This window comes from Ursus arctos, unplaced genomic scaffold, assembly GCF_023065955.2.
Source record: "Ursus arctos isolate Adak ecotype North America unplaced genomic scaffold, UrsArc2.0 scaffold_21, whole genome shotgun sequence".
Classification (NCBI taxonomy): Eukaryota; Metazoa; Chordata; class Mammalia; order Carnivora; family Ursidae; genus Ursus; species Ursus arctos.
The window spans coordinates 13,746,592-13,765,942 of NW_026622886.1; the positions used below are offsets into that span (position 1 = coordinate 13,746,592).

General features: G+C 35.9%; 1 protein-coding gene across 3 annotated transcripts in view; it reads left to right on the forward strand.

Moving 5' to 3' along the window:
* The window catches only part of SLC5A8 (solute carrier family 5 member 8), a 54,179-nt gene that overhangs the window by 18,924 nt on the left and 15,904 nt on the right, over window positions 1–19,351 (forward strand). For all 3 annotated transcript variants that reach the window (XM_057316152.1, XM_057316153.1, XM_026499817.4), the window contains 4 exons: window positions 980–1,109; window positions 3,899–3,987; window positions 4,884–4,996; window positions 8,438–8,505. In XM_057316152.1, the coding sequence (XP_057172135.1) occupies window positions 980–1,109; window positions 3,899–3,987; window positions 4,884–4,996; window positions 8,438–8,505 (400 nt within the window). The remainder of the gene's footprint in view (window positions 1–979; window positions 1,110–3,898; window positions 3,988–4,883; window positions 4,997–8,437; window positions 8,506–19,351) is intronic.

The following is a 19,351-nucleotide window of genomic DNA, read 5'->3' on the forward strand; positions in this document are numbered from 1 at the left end:
CTGAATGCAGTAGTCATTGGTGCCCCAAGGAAGGAGACATGACATTGGGGATTATACCTCTCTTCAGCCTAGGGCAGCTTGTTACAGTATCCACTATAGCACTATGGGGGGGGGGGGATGTAGACACCTTAGTGGGAACAAAGATTATTATTCAACTGATTATTAAGACATAGAACTCAATGCCATTAGCACTCATAATGTCAATAATTACCGTTTAACAAATGTTATTACACAGCAAGCACTGTGCTATATGATACACACTATTTCATCTAATCTTAAAACTCTGTGAGGTAGGCATCGTTATCTATAGGTGTAAATGAAGAAGCTGAAGATCAGAGGAGTGAAATCACTTGCCCAGGGTCGCATATGGTAGATGGAATGAAGATTTATGTCCATGTCTGACTCCAGTGCTGTTATACAAACCTTTACAACCTCCTGGAGCACACACCATGTATTATGATGCCGAACATTGTTTGGGAAGATAGCTGTTCAAGGAATGCAGGTTTACCTCTCATACTTACTAGGTGATATTAGAAACCACATTTAAAAGGTCTAATGAGTTGCTATGTAGATGCTAACAATGTTTAGCAGTGTATAACTGCATTACTTTGAAAAGGAAAATGAGTAATAGTTACTGCTCTGTTGACCATTAAAAATCTTTATTTCATGACAAGAAGCCCTGAAGTACCATAATTAGATACCATTATAAAGCTGATATGCCCATGGGACTCTGACCAGGAGGATACATTTATTCAATAGAGAAGCCCCCATCTATTCCAAGTATTTCCAAATAAATTGTTGATTGACAGCGTAAGTAGAAGGTTAGGCTAGAATAAAATAGATAGCATTTTTGATAACCAAAAAATAATGTGCATTTATTGAGTAATCATGAAGGTCTCTTCTGTTTATGTAACAATTTTTCTGATCTTTGGGATGGAAATTACAATTGTCATTTGTTGGTTTGTTTTCACTTCCTTAGGTCTCTCTACATCAATCTTCTGGGACTCTGGGCAATCCTTGTCTGCTCAGTGTTGTGTGGGCTTGCCCTATATTCCAGGTATCATGACTGTGATCCTTGGACAGCCAAGAAAGTATCTGCACCAGACCAGGTTCAGTACCATGCCTTTCTTATATGCATTAATGTTATCCAGAAAGCTGATTAGTTGGGAGGAAAGAGTGTTCATGTTTTTGTAGACAAACAGCAAATGTGAACAACATAATCATCTTAAATTTCTAGAAAGCATTTGGCAAAAATTTATTTTAGCAGATATAGCAAAAATGAAGAATGCTGTATCCAAGATTAAACTATTGAAATACTTGGACAATTTCAAGCCAAGTATTAAATAGAACTAGGTCAAGGCTGAGAGTGGAAATGTAAACACAGAGGGGGGAAAAAACTATACACAAACCACGATAGTGTAAAACATTTTGTGGGTATTCTTAGATAACTTTTTTTAAATCAACAGTTTACCTTCCAGTTTTTAAATGATAGAGAAACAGATCTAATGAGTGAACATTTATTGAGGACCAACTATGCGATGAGATTCTGTGCCCAGAGCTTTGCGTGCTTTATCTCTTTTAATTCTCATGACCCGATAATTCTAATTTTAGAAGTGAGGAAGTGAGTGACTTGCAGAGAATTTATACGACTTGTTCAAGGTCACATAGCTGATAAATATAAACTATAAGTATAGCTGTAAGCACTCATCATACTATTATAAGTGCTTTATATAAACTTCAACTTTGAATCCTTATAACTACACACTGAGTTAGGTGCTATGATTATCTCTCTTTCAAAGATGAGAAAACTGAGGCAAAGATAAGTTATGTAATAGCTAGTAAACCTGGAACCAGAATTCAAGTGCAGGCAGGCTGCCACCAGAGTCCTAACTTTGAACCTCTATGCCATATACCACCTTTCAGAAAGCATAGCTAGAATTCAAACCCAGGACTGCTAGACTCTGAAGCTTGAGTTCTTGCCAAAATTGTGTTCTAAGACTTGCTGTAGAACAGGTGCCCAGGGGACTCGTTAGATTGAAGATAGACTGAATTTTATGTTGACATAAATGCATCACATACTCCAAGAAAAAAATGCAACTTTGTGGGATTAGAAAATGAGAGCTTCCTTGAGCTGTGCTTCTCAACCCTCTAGTCACGTGTGTCCTCCTACTAATAAGTAGATCTTTCCTATTTGCTCAGAGAATCTAAGAATCATGTTTACTCTGAAGATAGACACATTCTTCCCTTATATTCTCTCTAGTGAAGAATACTTTGTGACTTTTGTCAGTCCTTTTTGTTTGTAGATAATAGGGATGTTAAAAATGTTTCTCATATATCTTCCCCTATCCCTGGTCAACAACAACAAAAAATGTCTTCAACTTCCTGCCCTTGAGACTCCTTGTCACAGAATGCATTCAGGGGTGTCTTGCATGCATGCACCTTTAGAGAGCCTGTGCTACACTTTTTAAAAAGAAAGAGGCTTCCTTCTCATTGGACGAGTCCAGTATTGTGTTGATTATCGAGGAGTTGATTCAATTAGCATCTCCCTAGGTATACAGTGCACAGAAGGCACAGTCCGTAGAAGGTCAGGTCGATATCTTAACCTAAGGAGAGTGAGATATATTCCTGCGATGCATTCTCTATAGCTCGCCCTGAGGAAGCAAGATTAGTGTCTGGATATAGTTTTACTATTTTTCTCTCATTCTTACCTTTCTGGTTCTACCTATACCTAAGGGGGCCACTGAGAACATGAAATATCACACCAAAGACTTTTGAGAAAGTTGATATTAGGGTAGAGGATTTTAGATCTCGTTACCACAGAAACAGTGGAAACTTAACTTTTGCTTATGTATGGAATACTACTTGAAGTTACGCTTTCAAGACTATCTTGGGATAACTGGGTCTTGATTTCATATAGAGATAAGTGCAGTTCTCTCTTTCTGAGAATAAAAAATGAGTAAGCTTTGGATAAAGGGGAGACATTCTTAAAAACAACTTAGCACAGACCCTGGCAACTGTGGGGGATGTTCTTCCTCATCCCATAACAAACTATTGTCAAGTGAAATCAGAAGAGGCTGATACAATAGGACATGACATCCACTCTATACTATCGGAGAAGAACTCAAGAATGTTTCAGTGCAAATGAGGTGACATTTTTCTAGAAAATTATCCTCTTAGGACCCCTCTGATTTAAAAATCAGTTTTGCCAAAAGACTGTCATGTGACATAGTACTGAAGTAATATACCTTCCCATTATTATTTAATATTTATTTTTTAAAAAGTAACTTATCAAAAAGTAAGTGGATATCAGGAGCTTTTTAAAAAGAAGCAAGTTTCTGGAACTTCCCGAGGTTACGCTCCACTTGTCACTATGTCTCATACTACGTGCAGCTATAATTACACTTTCAGTCCTGGGTAGTGATTAAAGTTCACAAAGATATCTTTGAGTCAACTGTAAAGTTAAGTGAATGCTTAAGCATAGAGGTATGTAAATATTTCCTTTAAATTGATTTATTATTCCAAAGAATGAGAACAGCTACCTTTTATCAAGCATTTACTGTATTCCATGTACTATACTAAGAGCTTGACATAGATGATGTAATTTAACTTTTATAGCGAGTCTTTGAGGTTAGTATTATTACCCCTACTTTACAGATGAGGAAACTGAGTCTTAGAGAAGTAACAAAACCACCTCTGTCTGAATCCAGACCCTGTATCCTTAACTACTCTGCTATTATTTTAAGTGTTAACAATAAATGAGTTTAATTTTTCATATTTGGAAATTTCAATTATATGGAATAGGTTCCTTTAGTTTTTGAAGGATACAAGATAAATGAGACATTAATTAATTTCATTTGATAGAAAATAGCACTCAGAAGTAAATTTTGAAATTTTTCAGCTCATGCCTTATTTGGTACTGGACATTCTGCAAGATTTTCCAGGACTACCTGGACTTTTTGTGGCCTGTGCTTACAGTGGAACATTAAGGTATGAATTATGACTCTAACAATACATGGTTTCCCTGTTGGGATCTTTCTTTTGTTATTGGATATTTTGGGGGATAAAGCTGAATTCTGGACATGAGCACAAATGACCAAAAGTGGGTAATCTTACCCCATGTATCCTCTCTGTTGGTCTCACTCTTATCCATGTGGACTATCAGTCTATTATCCTGAGTCTCCACTTTTAACTTGGTCTCTACTATGATACATCATCACATACTCTGTAGGGTCACCATAGTAATGATCAGCTGATGGCAGTTTTCATTGATTCCCAAAAAGGGGTGCCTACAGTCTTGGTTTAAAATGTATGTATTGCTAAAACATGGTCAAAGGAAAATTAGAAGTAAAGTCTCCTATTATCATGCTGAATAATATACACTGTGCAACAAGCTTGTTCTGTGTTTCAACTTATTCATTGCACTTTCTTCCAGTGTTTGTGCCAGGGAATGAATTCTAATATATTATTAACACGCACAGCATTTGTTAGTGAGGATCCAGGAAATTAATATTACTGATATTGATGGCATACGTTTGTGAGGATTTATGACAGTCCTTTCTATGCACAAAGAAAAATATGTTTTAAAGTCATTACATAGTAGTACTATGTAGTCTGTGTAGATTCTTTCCATAGACACTGAGGATTTATTGCAAAGTGGAAGCAACATAAAATTGTCCTTTCTCACTGTTAAGCCTATGGATGTTGCCTGAATCATTCTTGGATGATAACAGCTTCCAGAAGGAGGATGTTGTGATCATTAAAAATATAGTAGAAATCTGGTTATATTTCAGAAATGACAGTTTGTTTGCCCCCTTTCTTATTCCTACTTAAAGTGTTGTCAAAGTTAAAATATTATAAATCAAAAGACTGATTTTCTCTTACAGCACAGTGTCCTCCAGTATTAATGCATTAGCTGCAGTAACTGTGGAAGATCTAATTAAACCTCACTTCAGATCGCTCTCAGAAAGGTCTCTCTCTTGGATTTCCCAAGGAATGAGTGAGTTTCCATTTTCACAATTCCATTTTACCTTCAGGAGATGATTTTTAGAAACACCAGAAATCTTTTCCATGGAAGAGACCGAGTAAGAACTTTGAAGTGTAAATGTATATGTACATATGCATGCCTATGACTAAATGTCGTCATGCCATATTTGCAATCAAGATTTGAGAGACATTACAAGCGATTAATTGTCAGGGGACCACGAAGAACAATATCCAGGGATCCTTATTTTTTTTTTTTAAGTTTTAACTTAAATTCCAGTTAACTAACGTACAGTGTAATATTAGTTTCAGTGATTCAACACTTCCATGCAACACCTGGTGCTCCTAATGACAAGTGCGTTCCTTAATCCCCATCACCCATTTCATGCATCCCTCTACCCACCTCCCTTCTGGTAACCGTCAGCTTGTTCTTTATAGTAAAGAGTCTGTTTCTTGGTTTGCCTCTCTCTTTTTCCCCCCTCTATGCTTGTTTGTTTTCTTTGTTAAATTCCACATACGAGTGAAATCATATAGTATTTGTCTTTCTCTGACTGACTTATTTCACTTAGCGTTATATACTCTAGCTCCATCTATGTTGTTACAAATGGCAAAATCTCATTCCTTATGGCTAATATTCCACTGTGTATATATATACCACATCTTCTTTATCCATTCATCAGCTGATGAACACTTAGGCTGTTTCCATAATTTAGCTATTATAGACAATGCTGCCTATAAACATTGGGGTACATGTATCCCTTCAAATCAGCATTTTTTTATTCTTTGGGTAAATACCAAGTAGTGCAATTGTTGGATCATAGGGTAGTTCTATTTTTAACCTTTTGAGGAATCTACATATTGTTTTCCACAGTGGTTGTACCAGTTTGCGTTCCCACCACCAGTGTAGGAGGGTTCTCCTTTCTCCATATCCTTGCCAACACCTGTTGTTTCTAGTGTTGTTGATTTTAACCATTCTGACAGGTGTGAGGTGATATCTCATTGTGGTTTTGATTTGTTTACCTGATGATGAGAGATGTTGAGTGTCTTTTCAGGGGTCCTTATTTGTCTGTCCTTCTTTTCTCACTTCTTCCTATCCCAAATCTGTGTTAAAATTCTTAGCCACACACACAAAAAATTCAACCCTTTTCCTTTTCAAACTTTAGCCAGCGGTTTTAAGAAATACCCTTAGTTTGGAGCCAAGAGCCACACTTCTTCTTTATTGCTTAAGAGGGCACTGTTTAAAGTACAGAACACTGGGTGTTATACGCAACTGATAAATTATTGAACACTACATCTGAAACTAATGATGTACTATATGCTGGCTAGTTGAATTTAAATAAAAAAAGAAAACCTAAGCCAAAAAAATAGAGTACATAGTCCATGTGTATGAATTGAAGATAAAGAAACATAGTGTTATGATTTTTGACCCATATTGATTGTCTATTCTATCTATATATGGAGACTGCCCTGGAGATAGTCAATTAAATTGTACAAGGAATGTTCAGCTTCTATTGATAGATTGTAGAACCTTATTAGGGGTTAAATATCAGTTGAATGGAAAGGTTTAAAGACCCCAGTTCCCAGATGTCCCAAATGTACCAATCTGACTCAAAGAAATCTGGTTACTATACTTCATTCTTTGTGTTTGACGTTTTGGTTATATGTGTTTGGAATGAATGACTAGCAAACTTGTTTTTTAAAAAGAATATTTAACTTCAACCAAGTAATACTAATAGACTGTCAAAGAAATAGTAAATAATATCTTATTTTGAACTATAATTCTATATGTAATTGTCTTGACTATAGCCTGGAATAAATAATTTATATTCTTCAGTGTCCCTTAAATTTAAATAACATTGCATCATCTTATTATGTGCCTAATTTTAATCCTGGAACATAATTACAGAGTGATACAATTCTTCCTAAGGAGTATTTAGATTGATTCATTATAGGGTTATTGAAGCTGTATGCTTTTAAATAGAAACTTTTGAAGCCAGACAGACCCAGTCTTGCTTTACCAATTTACTAACCTCAAGCAAACCCAATAACCCAATACAGCTTGAATTTTTTTGTATGAAAAATGTTAGAAAAAAATATTCATCTTGCAGGTACTATGAGGTTTAGAGATAATGCATATAAAATAAGAAGCACTATCTGGTGCTCAAGGAAGGGTGTTGATGATAATTAATAACAAATCAACTCTGCTGGTGTAGATGAGGTTTTCACTTACTTTGACTTATATAATGACTTACATGAAGTCATTATCTTGAGGTATGTACAGTGAGGACATTATAGAGAAGAACATGGCAAATAATTTATGTGTATTTCCATTAACTTTGAATACCAAAACCTCACTGTGGTGACCATTCATGAGCTATCAGAGAATAATCATGCTAAATATGTTGGAAATACTATTTACATTAGGATTTGGAGGCTTAAAAAAATCATTGCAACATGAGCTCTATGTAAAAACTTAATGTAAATTTTCCATTCAGGTGCAATAAGGTTATTTACCCAATATACTTAACAAAGGTGTGAGTGCTAGTGTAAATTAGAGGTAAGGAATGCACTAATTTTATGATGAGCAAAGTTATCATTCCTCTTTTTGTGTTTGATTTTTATGTATGGGAAATTATATTGACTGATTTCAGGTGATTTGTGCTAAATGGAAATCTTCAAAAATAAAAATCAGGGAACATGTGTATAAATTTTCCTATAATTTAAAAAGTAAAACATGTATTTGGAGAAAATCTGGAAAGTACTAAAAGCCAAAAGAAAAAAAAAAGTCCTATAATTTATACTCTGACCAGCTGTGGTGGCTTGAGAATTTCTATAAAGTTTGGGAAAACAATTTGGTAGAATGGGTAATGTCATACTTGATACTATCTTTCTTTGCTAGTTTAACAGGAAAGGCTTGAGGATGTTGATGGAGATTACAAGAGGACTAAAAGTCCTAAACCTACCCTTGGTGGGGATTGTCATTTCCCAGGAGAAGTGAACACTTCAAATCAAACGACTCTAATTTCTGATGTTTGTTACTCCCCTCCCCCATCATGTCATAGGGAGCAGAGCTGGATTGTGTCCCATTTCTGACAAACTGAAAACAGAAACCTGAGCCTTCCTTTATAAAACAAAAGTTTATGGAGGATTAGATAAATAACACAACAGTTCTTAGCTTTAAAGTCCCTATGGTTAATGCTAGGGATTTTTTTACTTATATAACCTAATGTTGTCACTAATCCCAGGACACAATATCAGAGTTTTCTTTCCCCTTTGCACACTGCTGATCCTGTAGGGAAACACCCCTTCCCTTTTTTTGGCTGGCGCTGATGTATGTGGCCATTTTTCACCACAATCATATTAATTACTTTGAATCAAAGGCAGGGTAGTTCATTCTACTGAGAATTCTAATCCTCTGGGTCTGAATTTTACACTGGCTTTTGCATCATCCCTCTAGGTGTGCTGTTTGGAGCTCTGTGCATTGGAATGGCTGCACTGGCATCACTAATGGGAGCTTTGCTGCAGGTAAGAGCTGATTCTGCAAGGTTTGAATCATAAACACTGAATTCTTTTTAAAATGTTGATGTGACCATCCTTCCAGACTTCTCTATTCATCTATTCATAGACATATCGAGGAACAGAGTTGACTAAATTCTTTAAAAAGAAATTTTTTTAAGATTTTTATTTATTTATTTGACAGAGAGACAGCCAGCGAGAGAGGGAACATAAGCAGGGGGAGTGGGAGAGGAAGAAGCAGGCTCCCAGCGGGGGAGCCCGATGTGGGGCTCGATCCCAGGACTCCAGGATCACGCCTTGAGCTGAAGGCAGATGCTTAATGACTGAGCCACCCAGGTGCCCCTAAAATTTTTTTAAATTAAGCTTTGTATTTTGATAAAATTGTAGACTTATATGCAATTTAAGAAATAATACAGAAAGATCCCATACACCCTTTACCAATTTTCCCTCAATGGTGTGAGACTTAGATTGATGTTCTTTCCCCCCTGCTTTCTCCATAGATGTACAATTATAAAGGCTGTCTTTCTTCCATTGAATTGCACCTATATCAAAAATGAGTTAGGCGGGGTACCTGAGTGGCTCAGTCAGTTGGGCATGTGACTCTTGGTTTCAGCTCAGGTCATGATCTTGGGGTCAAAGGATTGAGCCCCTTGCCAGGCTCTGCACTTAGCACAGAGTCCTCTTGCCCCTCTCCCTCTCCTCCTTCCTCCACTTGCACGCACGTGCTCTCTCTCTCTCAAATAAAATCTTTCAAAAAATAAGTTAGGCATATTTGTGTGGACTTATTTCTGGTTTCTCTTTTCTGTTGTTAATCTATGTGTCTGTCCCTGTGCCAGTAGTATACAGTCTTGATTTTTGTAGCTTTATAATAAGTCTAGAATCAGGTAAACTAATTCCTTACACTTTATTCTTATTTTTCAAAATGGTTACAGCTATTCTTGTTCCTTTGCCTTTCCATATGAAGTTAGAATAATCTTCTGTATATCTAAAAAATGTTGCTTAAATTTTGATAGAATTGCACTAAACCTATATATCAATTTGGGGAGAATTGACATCTTTACTATGTTGAATCTTTGAATCCATGAGTATAGTATATCTCTTCATTTATTTAGATCTCTGATTTTTCTCATCACCATTTTGTAATTTTCAGTATACAAGCTCTGTATATATTTAGTGAGATTTACACCTTACAATTAAAAAAATTGTTTTAAGTTTTTTTTTAAAAAGACGTTTATTTGAGAGAGAGAGTGAGCATGAGTTGGGGGAGGAGCGAGGGAGAGAATCTCAAGCAGATTCCCCACTGAGTGCAGAGCCCAAAGTGGGATTTAATGCCACGACCCATCAGATAATGACTTGAGCCAAAATCATGAGTGGGATACTTAAACAACTGAGTCACCCAGGTGCCCCATAATTTTTTTAAAGTGTTAATTTTAATTCCTGTTAGTTAACATACAGTGGTGTATTAGTTTCAAGTATACAATATAGTGATAATGATTCAACAATGACATACATTACCTGGTGCTCATTATTACACGTGCACTCCTTAATCTACATCAACTACTTAATCCATCCCCCCATCCAGCTCTCCACTAGTAACCTTTGTTCTCTATAGTTAAGAGTGGTTCATCTCTCTTGGTTCATCTCTCTCTTTTTTCTTTACTCCTTTGTTTTCTTAAATTCCACATGAGTGAAATCATGATATTTGTCTTTCTCTCACTGGCTTATTTCACAAAGCATTATATTCTCTAGCTCTATCCACATCAGTATAAATGGCAAGATTTCATTCTTTATTATGGCTGGCTAATATTCATATATAAAATCTCCAGTCAATGGACTCTTGGGCTGCTTCCATATCTTGGCTATTGTAAATAATGCTGCTATAAACTTAGGGGTGAATATATCCCTTTGAATTAGTGTTTTTGTGTTCTTTGGGTAAATACCCAGTAGTGCAATTACTGGGTCATAGGATAGTTCTATTTTTAACTTTTTGAGTAATCTCCATACAGTTTCTAAGTATGTATTACCATCAAGGGTGGAATGCAGCAGTTTGCATTCCCACCAATTGTGCACAATGGTCCTTTTTCTTCACATCCTCACCAACACCTATTGTTTCTTGTGTTGTTGATTTTAGCTATTCTGATTGTTGTGAGGTGTTATCTCATTGTAGTTCTGGTATGCATTTCCCTGTTGATAAGTGATGATGAGGATCTTTTCATGTGTCTGTTGCCTGATGTCTTCTTTGGAGAAGTGTCTGTTCATGTCTTCTGCCCATTTTTTATTAGTTTTTTTTTTTTCAGTGTTGACTTTTATAAGTTCTTTAAATATTTTAGGTACTAACCCTAATTAACCTGTGAATTGCAAAAATTTTCTCCCGTTGAGTAGGGTGCCTTTTAGTTTTGTGGATTACTTTCTTCACTGTGAAGAAGGTTTTTATTTTGATGAAGTCCCAATAGTTTATTTTTGCTTTTGTTTCCCTTGCCTCGGGGGACCTATCTAGAAAAAAGTTGCTACAGCCCATGTCAAAGAACTTACTGCCTGTGCTTTCTTCTAGGATTTTTATGGTTTAAGGTCTCACATTTAGGACTTTAATCCATTTTGAGTTTATTTTTGTGTATGGTGTAAGAAAGTTGTCAGATTCATTCTTCTGCAGGTTGCTGTCCAGTTTTCCCCACACCATTTGTTAAAAAGACTGTTTTTTTCCTACTAGATAGTCTTTCCTGCTTTGTCAAAGATTAATTGGCTATATAATTGTGGGTTTATTTCTGCATTTTCTATTGTGTTTCATTGATCTATGTGTCTATTTTTGTGTCAGTACCGTATGTTTTGATTGCTACAGCTTTGTAATACAACTTGAAGTCTGGAATTGTGATGCCTCCAGCTTTGCTTTTCTTTTTCAAGCTTGCTGTGGCTGTTTGGGGTCTTTTGTGGTTCCATATAAATTTTAGGATTGTTTTTTCTAGTTCTGTGAAAAATGTTGTTGGTATTTTGATAGGGATTGAGTTAAATGTGTAGATTGAGTAGTATAGACATTTTAATAATATTTGTTCTTCTAATCCATGAGCATGGGATATCGTTCCATTTCTTTGTGTCATCTTCAATTTCTTTCATCAGTTTTTTATAGTTTTCAGAGCACAGGTCTTTCACCTCCTTGGTTAAGTTTATTCCTTGCTATGTCATTATTTTGATGCAATTGTAAATGGGATTATTTTCTTAATTTCTCTTTCTGCTCCTTCATTATTAGTATATAGAAATGCAGTTGATTCTGTAGATTAGTTTTGTATCCTGTGACTTTACTGAATTTGTTTCAGTTCTAGCATTTTTTTTTTTTTTTTTGGTGGAGTCTATATATAGTGTCAGGGCATCTGCAAATAATGAAAGTTTTACTTCTTTCTTACTGATTTGGGTGCCTTTTATTTCTTTATGTTGTCTGGTTGCTGTGGCTAGGACTTCCATAACTATATTGAATAAAAGTAGTGAGAGTGGGGGCACCTGGATGGCTTGGTCAGTTGAACATCTGACTCTTGATTTCAGCTCAGGTCATTATCTCAGGGTTGTGGGATCAAGCCCCATGTTGGGCTCCATGCTCAACACAGAGTCTGCTTGGGATTTTCTGTCTCCCTCTCCCTCTACTTGTGCACTCTCTCTTTCTTTCTCTAAAATAAATAAATAAAATATAAAAAAAAAAAAAAAGTGGTGAGACATCCTTGTCTTGTTCCTGACCTTAAGGGAAAAGCTGAACTTTTCCCCATGAAGTATTATGTTAGCTGTGGGTTGTTTGGTTGTTTTGTTTTGTTTTGTTTTTGTATATGGCCTTTATTTTGTTGAGGTATGTTCCCACTAAACCTACCTCATTCAGGGTTTTGTTTTGTTTTGTTTTATCATGAATGGATGTTGTACTTTGTGAAATGCTTTTTCTGCATCTATTGAAATGATCATATAGTTCTTATTCTTTCTCTTATTGATGTGATGTGTTACATTGATTGATTTGTGAATATTGAACCACCCTTGCAACCCAATAATAAATCCCACTTGATTGTGGTAAATGATTTTTTTATGTATTGTTGGATTCAGTTTGCTAGTATTTTTTCTTGAATGTTTTTACATCTATGTTCATCAAAGATATTGGCCTGTACTCTTTTTTTGTGGTGTCTTTATCTGGTTTTGGTATCAGGGTAATGCTGTCCTCATAGAGTGAATTTGGAAGTTTTCCTCCCTTTTCTATTTTCTGGAATAGTTTGAGAAGAGTACGTATTAACTCTTCTTTAAATGTTTGGTAAAATTCACCTGTGAAGACATCTGATCCTGGACTTCTGTTTATTGGGAGTTTTTTGATTACTGATTCAATTTCTTTGCTGGTAATTGGTCTGTTCAAATTTTCTATTTCTTCCTATTTCAGTTTTCATCGATTATATGTTTCTAGGAATTTATTTCTTCTAGGTTGTCCAATTTGTTGTTTTTCATAATATTCTTTTATAATTATTTGTATTTCTGTGGTGTTGGTGGTTATTTCTCCTCTCTCATTTGTAATTTTATTGATTTGAATCCTTTCTCTTTTTTCTTGATAAATCTGGCTAGAGGCTTATCAATTTTATTAATTTTTGCAAAGAACCAGCTCCTGATTTTATTGATCTGTTCTACTATTTTTTTAGTTTCTGTATTATTTATTTCTTCTCTGATCCTTATTATTTCTTTCCTTCTGCTGGTTTTAGGCTTTGTTATTCATTTTTCTAGCTCCTTTAGGTGTAAGGTTAAGTTGTTTATTTGAGATTTTTCTTGCTTCTTGAGGTAGGCCTGTATTGCTATAAACTTCCTTCTTAGAGCCACTTTTTCTGCATCCCAAAGGTTTTGAACCATTGTGTTCTCATTTTCATTTGTTTCCATGTAGTTTTTAATTTCTTCTTTTGCTTCTTAGTTGACCCGTTCATTGTTTAGTAGCATGTTATTTAACCTCCATGTATTTGTGGTCTTTCAGATTTTTTTCTTGGGTTGACTTCTGGTTTCATAGCATTGTGGTCAGAAAAGAAGCATGGTATAACTTAGATCTGTTTTAATTTATTGAGGTGTGTTTTGTGGCTTAATATGTGACCTATTCTGGAGAATGTTCCATGTGCACTTGAAAAGAATGTGTATCCTGCTGTTGGTTGACCGAATGATTTGGATATATCTATTAAATCCATCTGGTAGTGTGTCATTCAAAGCCATTGTTTATTGTTGATTTTCTGTTTAGATCATTTATGTAAATGGGGTGTTAACATCCCCTAATATTAGTGTATTACTGTCAATTAGTGCCTTTATGTTTGTTATTACCTATTTTATGTATTTGGGCACTTCCATGTTAGATACATAAATATTTACAATTGTTATATCTTCTGTTAGATTATCCCCTTTATTGTTATATAGTGTCCTTCTTTGTCTATTGTTAGAATCTTTTTTTATTTTTATTTTTAAAGATTTAATTTATTCATTTGAGGCTGGGAGGGGCAGAGGGAGAGGGAGAGAATCTCAAGCAGACTCTGTGCTAAGCATGGAGCCTGATGTGGGGCTCAGTCTCACAAACCTGAGATCATGACCTGAGCTGGAATCAAGAAGCAGAAGCTTAACCTACTGAGCCACCCAGGTGTCCTAGAATCTTTTTTAAAAGTCTAGTTTGTCTGAGATAAGTATTGCCTCTCCAGCTTTCTTTGGAAGTGCATTTGCATGATAACTGTTTCTCCACCATCTCACTTTCAATTTGTAGGTGTGTTTAGCTCTAAAACAAGTCTCTTATACGAAGCATATAGATGGGTCTTGTTTTTTTATCCATTATGTCTCCCTGTATTTTGATTGGAACATTTTGTCCATTTACATTCACAGTAATTATTTTTTTAATATTTTATTTATTTGAGAGAGAGAGAACACAAGTGGGGAGGAGGGGCAGAAGGCAAGGGAGAAGCAGACACCCCCCCCCCCCCCACTGAGCAGGGAGCCCAAAGCAGGGCTCAATTCCAGGACCCTGGGATTATGACCTGAGCCAAAAGCAGATGCTTAACTGATTGAGCCATCCAGGCACCCCTCACAGTACTTATTGAAAGATATGTACTTATTGCCATTTTATTACTTGTTTTGTGGTTTTTTCTGAAAATCTTCTCTGATCCTTTCTTGTCTTTCTTTCATGGTTTGCTGGTTTTCTTTAGTGATAAATTTGGATTGCTTTCTCTTTATTCTTTGTATATTTATTAGTGGTTTTTGATTTGTAGTTACCATTAGGTTTGTATATAACATCTTCTGCATATAGCAGCAGTCTATATTAAGTTGATAGTTGTTTAAGTTTGAACCTATTCTTTACTCCTCTCCTCCCCAAATTTTAGGTATATGTTGTCATATTTTACATCCTTGATTTTGTGAGTTCCTTCACTGATATTTCATAGAAATATTCATTTTTACTGTTTTTGTGTTTCCTATCTTCATACTGTTACTTTTAGTCTTTCCTTTCTACTCATAGAGTCCCCTTTAGTATTTCCTGCAGCGCTGGTTTAGTGGTCATGAACTCCTTTAGTTTTTGTCTGAGAAACTCTTTATCTCTCCTTCTATTCTGAATGATAGCCTTGCTGGATAGAATATTCTTGATTTCAAATTTTTCCCATTCAGCATTTTGAATATATATCATGCCAGTCCTTTCTGACGTGGAAAGTTTCTGCTGTACAATCTGTTGATAGCCTGATGGGATTTCCCTTGTATGTAACGTGTCTTTTGTCTTGCTGATTTTAAGATTTTTTTCTTTATATTTTGCCATTTTAAGTACAATATGTCTTGGTGTGGGTCTGCTTTTTTTGATTTTGTTGGGGGTTCTCTGTACCTCCTGGATCTGGATATCTGTTTCCTTCCCCAGTTTAGGAAAGTTTTCAGCTATTATTTCTTCAAATAAACTTTCTGCCTTCTTTTCTCTCTCTTCTTCTTCTGGGAATCCGATAATACATATGTTACTGTGTTGATGAGTCATTGAGTTCTCTGAGTCTATTGTCATTTTTCATTATTCTTTTTTCTCTCTTTTGTTCAACTTGATTACTTTCCATTACTCTGTGTTTCCTCCAGCCTGCTGTTCATTCCATCAAGCATGTTTCCGATTTCATTTACTGGGCCCTTTGTCTCTGCTATATTATTCCTTATTTCCATGTTAATTGTCTCACTGGTGCCTTCCACGCTTTTCTCAAGTCTAGCAAGTATTATTATGATCATTACTTTAAATTCTCTATCAGGCATGTTACTTCTATCTGTTTCATGTATATCTCTAGCTGTGGCCTTGTCCTGTTCTTCCATTTGAGACAAATTCCTCTGTCCTTTCTTTTGTCTAAGTCTCTGTGCCTGCTTCTCTGTGTTAGAAAAGTCACCTACATTTCCTCCTCTTGAAGGTAATGGCCTTATGAAGAAGAGGTTCTGTAGTGCCCTACAATGTACAGTTGCCTGTTTTCCAGGGCCTGGCGCTTCAGAGAGTATTTCCACTGTGTGCTGCATGCACTCTGCTGTTGTGTCCTGGCCACTTTATCCTTTAGGCCAATTGTCTGAAGAGGCTCTATTTACCTATCATGAGCTGTATTTGTTCATTGACCTGAATGTGGGGAATTTTAACTAAGTGTACTCTGGTCTGCTTATGAAATGAGTCCTGTTGCCACAGCTGCCAGAACTGAGGCCCTGCAGAATTCATGGGTAGGGAGACATGGTGTGGGCAGGGGTTTGCCAGTCTTTGGGCCCACTGCACTGGGACTGAGGCAAGCGTGACTGAGATGGGCAGTTCCACTGGAGTGGGTGGGATGGGTCTTGGTGTCAGCAAGTTAGGTAGTGAGTGTCAGCACCGTACTGGTTCCCACAGGTGGCCCTGTGCTTATGCTGAGGGGCAGTGGAGGCCAGTTATCTTTGTTCCTGGAGGGGGTCTATCTATGAATGCTGCCTCTCTGAGACATGCTCCAAGAAGAGCAAATAACCTCCGCACTATGTGCCCCAAGCACTCTTCAGATTGCTGTTTCCATGCTGTATGTCCACAGACTATTTGCCCTGCCTTTTCTCTAAGAGTAGCACCAATGCCTCTGGGCTCTCCATGAGCCAAGCCCACTGACCTTTAAAACTCCAGGCTTTAAGCCCTGCTGGTTGCAAGAACTCATGAAATTCAGCCCCTCTCACTTTCCAATCCAGTTGCTGTAAGGAATCATCTTCCCTGTGCACTCCCCTGTGTGCTGGTCTGTCTCTTGCCCTTCCCTGAGACCACCGCTCTCTCCCCACCACAGTGGCCACAACCTGTTTCTCTCCCAAACCATGTCTCCACACTTCCTGCTTTCTGCCATGTGGCCTCTTCTCTACCTTTAGTTGTGGAGTTTGTTCTGCCAGTCTTCAAGTCTATTTCTGGGGTATGTAGGGTGACTTGATAGTCATCTAGTTGTATTCATGGGACAAGGGGAGCCTGGAGTCCTCCTACTCTGCCACCATCTCCTTCCTTATCCCAGTATTTAATTTTTTTAAGTGATTGTAAATGATATTGTACTTTTAATGTTGGTGTCCATCTGTTTGTTAATATGTAGAAATACAATTGATTTTTATGTATTTGTGTTGTATCCTGAGACCTTGCTGAATTTACTTATTAGTTCTTGGGATTTTCTACACAATCATGTCATCTTCAAACAGGGACAGTTTTATTTCTTCCTTTCCAATCTGTATGTATAGTTTTTATTTCTTTATTGCACTGGCTTCAACTTCCACATCATGTTGAAAAAGAGTAGTAAGAGTAGAAACCCTTTCCTTGTTCCCCAGTCTGGATGAGGAAAGCATTTAGTCTTTCACTCCTAGATATAATGTTAGCTGTAAGATTTTAGAGGATGCCCTTTACAAAGTTGAGGGAATTCCCTATTTCCCTATTTTCCATCTTTCTGAGAGTTTTTATTATGGATGAATGTTGAATTTTGTCAAGTGCTTTTTTTGCATTGTTGATATGGTAATATGATAGTCTTCTTTAGTCCTTTGACATGATGAGTTACATTAATTGATTTTAAAATGCTTAACCAGCCTTGCATTCCTGGAATAAACTTCACTTGGTCATGGTGTATAGTTATTTTTATATATTTCTGAATTCTATTTGTTAATATTTTTTTAAGGATTTTTGCATCCTGAGAAATATTGATCTGTAGTTCTTTTTTTGTAATGGCTTTGTCTGGTTTTGGTATCACAGTCACTCTAGCTTCATAAGATAAAGTGGGAAGAATTATTCTCTATTTTCTTAAAGAAATTGTATAAAATTGGTGTTAATGATTTAAATGTTTGATAGTATACTCTAGTGAAACCGTCTGGGCCTGGGTATTCCTTTTTTGGAAGTTTTAAAATTACAAATTAAATTTCCATAAGTTATAAGGCTATTCAAATTATCTGTTTCATATTGGGTGAATTATGGTAGTTTGTGTTTTCAAGAAATTGGTCCATTTCATCTAAGTTGTAAAATGTGTGTGTGTGGAGTTGTTCATAGTATTCCCTTATTATACATTTGGTGTCTGCAGGGTCTGTGGTATTATTGCTTGTTTTATTCCTAATATTGGTGATGTTATCTTTTTTCTTCATTCTTGTTGGAGGTTTGTCAACTTCATTGATATTTTCAAAAAACTACCTTCTCATTTCACTGATTTTTCTGTGTTGTTTTTCTATTTACAATTATTGCCTTTTGTTCTTATCTTTATCCTTTTCTTCTATTTGCTTTGGGTTTATTTTGCTGTTCTTGAGATGAGACCTTAGATTATTGATTTGAAACTTTTCCTCTTTTGTAGTGGGTGCACTAATTGCTAAAAAATTCTGTCAGCATTAATTTAGCTGTGTCTCACAACTTTTCATATTTTATATTTTTAAGTTTCGTTTGAAATGTCCTTTTGACCCATGAATTATTTAGAAGTATGCTACTTAGTTTCCAAGTGTTTAGAGATTTTCCTGTTATTTTTCTGCTATTGATTTCTAGTTTCATGTGGTCAAAGAGCACATTCTGTATGGTTTTAATTCTTTTAAATCTGTTGAGGTCTGTTATGGCCCAGGATATGGCATTTTGGTACATGTTCCATGGGTACTTAAAAAGAATGTGTACTCTACTGCTAGGTGTAGCATTCCATAAGTATCAATTAGATCCTGCTCATTGATGGTGTCCTTGAGTTTTCTATATCTTCCGATTTTCTGTTTAGTTTTTTTTATCAGTTGGTGAGAATGGAGTGGTGAATTCTCAACTATAATTGTGTATTTGTCTATTTTCCTTTTAGTTTTGTCAGTTTTTGTTTCATGTATTTTGAAGTTCTTGGTGCATAAATATTTAAGATTTCTATGTCTTGGTGAAGTAATTCTTTTTTCATCATATAATGTTTCTCTCTAATAATTTTATTTATCTAAAGTCTAATTTATCTGATATTAATGTAGTTACTCCTACTTTCCTTTGATTAATGGTTGCATAATGCACCTCTTTTCATCCTTTTACTTTGAACTTGTCTATATGTGACTTTGAACTTGTCTATAAGTGACTTTTTGCAGTCAGCATATGATTGGGCCATGTTTTTAAATATATCCTGCCAATTTCTGTCTTTTTTATTGGTGTATTAGACCATCTTTTACACTTAATGTAATTACTGGTATGTTAGGGTGTAAGTCTGTCATTTTTTGTTTAATGTTTGTTCTTTCTATTTTCATTCCCCCCTACCTTTCTATAGGATGCTTGAACATTTTTTAGAATCCATTTTTATTTATCTGTGTTGTTTTGAGTTTGCCTCTTAGAATAGCATTTTCAATTGTTGCTTTAGGTATTACATTATATAAGCATAACTTAACACAATCTACTTGTTTTGTCATTTTACCAGTTTGAGTACAG